This window comes from Cebidichthys violaceus, unplaced genomic scaffold, assembly GCF_023349555.1.
Source record: "Cebidichthys violaceus isolate CVI_PGR_0920_01 unplaced genomic scaffold, fCebVio1.0.p SCAF_499, whole genome shotgun sequence".
NCBI lineage: Eukaryota > Metazoa > Chordata > Actinopteri > Perciformes > Stichaeidae > Cebidichthys > Cebidichthys violaceus.
In genome coordinates, this window is record NW_027176704.1 from 27501 (window position 1) to 29896 (window position 2396).

At 47.7% G+C, this 2396-nt stretch overlaps 1 protein-coding gene across 1 annotated transcript in view; it reads left to right on the forward strand.

Moving 5' to 3' along the window:
- Positions 1-2091, forward strand: part of LOC137887265 (runt-related transcription factor 2-like) — a gene marked incomplete at its 3' end in the record, with an annotated part of 14069 nt that extends 11978 nt beyond the window's left edge. The window contains 3 exon segments of the mRNA XM_068730104.1: positions 1857-1961; positions 1964-1993; positions 1996-2091. Of these exon segments, the coding sequence (XP_068586205.1) occupies positions 1857-1961; positions 1964-1993; positions 1996-2091 (231 nt within the window).
- Between the last annotated feature and the right edge of the window lie 305 nt (positions 2092-2396).

The window sequence follows — 2396 nt, forward strand, 5'->3', positions numbered from 1 at the left end:
GGAGAGAGAGATGATGAGGAATGCCAGCGAGAGGCAACAAATTATCCGCAGCAGCGAAATATTGTTAATGAAATGTGGCCATGAATTATGTTATAAAGCGAAAGAACTACAACGAGCTAAGCCGATATTATTTAGCGTTCCAAAGCAACTGTGTAAAGAGTGATGAGGTTGTTTATTTTGAACCGGACGATGCCAGTCCGGTAACGTCACCGTAATAAGAGTCGCGGTCCGTCTGGACCGTCACCGGCTGCATTTCCACTCCCGCCACTCTCCAGTCGTTGCAGAGCTGAATCCCCAAATAAATGAATTTATTGAGAGGAGTCAGATGGTTTCATAAAAGCATTTCTGTGGCTAAAATAAAATATTTATGTTTGAACTTTTTGCAGGCCGTTTTATTAGTTTGTATTTCATTTGGCTTTTATTTGATGGTGAAAGTGACATAAAAAATCTGCAGAGAGAGAGAGAGAGCGAGAGAGAGGAGGGAGAGAGAGAGAGAGAGAAGGAGGTACGAGAGAGAGAGAGAGAGAGAAGGAGGGAGAGAGAGAGAGAGAAAGGCTGGGCTGACAGGGCTGGGCAATAATTCATATTCATATATTGAGATATTGCAATACACAATTACGTCGTCTAAGTGATAATAACAAGCACGTACTGAGAAATTTCTCAAAAAAAAATTCTGCTTATGTTGCACTAAAGTTCTAAATGAAATGAGGAATACTCAGTTCTTTTCATTTGTCAAGTATTTTGACATGCGACAAAGCTCCACACCTGGGGGGGGGGGGGACCCCCGGTGGATTTTCAGCGGTCTTTGATCTTTGCGATGTTCCTGAAGATCTCCTCTCCTCCGCTTACAGCCACCCTAGTCCCGTAGTGTAGCGCTAGCCTTTGTTCCCAGAACCAGGCAGCAGTGCAGGTTGGGCCGGATTCTGAAGTAGCTCGTTGTTTCTGCCCGAGCCAGCTGGAGCTCCGCCAAGCGCAGCGGGAGTTTCTGCTCTCTCCTCTGTTTGATATTTACTTTACCGCCTTTACTGGAGAGCTGGTGCGAGGCCAGACAGACGCACTGACACAGACCTGTCAGGGATAAAGAAAAGAAAGGACTGTGTGTGTGTGTGTGTGTGTGTGTGTGTGTGGGTGTGTGTACACAGGCCTCTCTTTCTACCCCACCTTCGCTAAACTATAGTCTACACCCGGGCCCCGGGGCATGTTTTGCTGTGGTTCCCACTACAGGGCTGATAGGGCTGCTGGAATAGAGAAGGAGCCGAATCGGCCGGAGCGAGTGACAACGTTGGCTCGGTCTGTGTTAGCGATGTGCAGTTGCTGAATTTGCATATTGGAAAGGTCTAGGGCCCGGGATACAAACGGTGTAAAAGTATTGGCAGAAGAACGCAGGAAAAGCTGGAATATATTTGGCACCAGTCGGGAACCCCTGTGGGATAATGGAGCTGATGGCGTGAGAGCTTGTGTTTACCTGAGGAAGAAGCCTCAGGTTGAAACCAAACATACAAGTAACTTCTCACTCCCCCCCCCCCCGTCGCTCGCTACGCTTTTTCCTCTTTCTCTTCACGTTGCGAGGCGATGCGAGATAATTGCCCAAGTCTTCGTTAATTAGCGCGACGCAGCATCCCATTTCCAGAAGCCTGCCCCCCCCCCCCCCCCCCTTTTTTTTTGCTTTCTCTTTGTGTCGGAGATACAAGCGGTGTTTACCGAGCAAGGCATGGCACTCCAGAAGAGCTGAGTCATTAACTTACATTACGGAGAATAACTGACAAACTGAACGCCAAGACGAAGCGACAGTTAGACAGTTTTTCCCACCGCACCTCGTTACCAATAAAACACTTGTTGTTGTTGTGTGTCCACAGGACATCGTCAGAAACTCGAGGACCCTCCCAAAGCCGGCCTTTTTTCAGACCGCCTTAGTGAGCTTGAGTGGATGAGGGTGAGGGTGGCCATTCCCACTCAAGGGCCCCGCCGACTCTCAACACGGGGGCCAACTCCTTCAACCGCAGGGACAGACGCAGATAACAGGTGAGCAGCCGGTTCCTCCAGACCCAGACAAGATTCAGGGTTTTAATAACAGCGAGCGCCCCGCCCCTCGTGAAGACCTTACTGTTCTGTCGCCGGTCTTAACTTCTGACCCCAGAAATGTATTTCAAAGTGTGTGTCGTCTGTCAGAGGTGTCACACCATCAAAAACCCTATTTCCTTGTACTGAACAATGAAACCTCTTTATCACACAATTAATATAATTACAGGTTTCACGCGTTGGGGTTGACCTTTTTTTCTTTCAGCCTGGTTCCATTTAATTAAAGTTAGGCGTTCATTCAACGTAGTAATAATAATAACAATGATTTGTCATTGTAGTATCATGATACGATCAAAAGTCAGTTGGCAGGAATAACA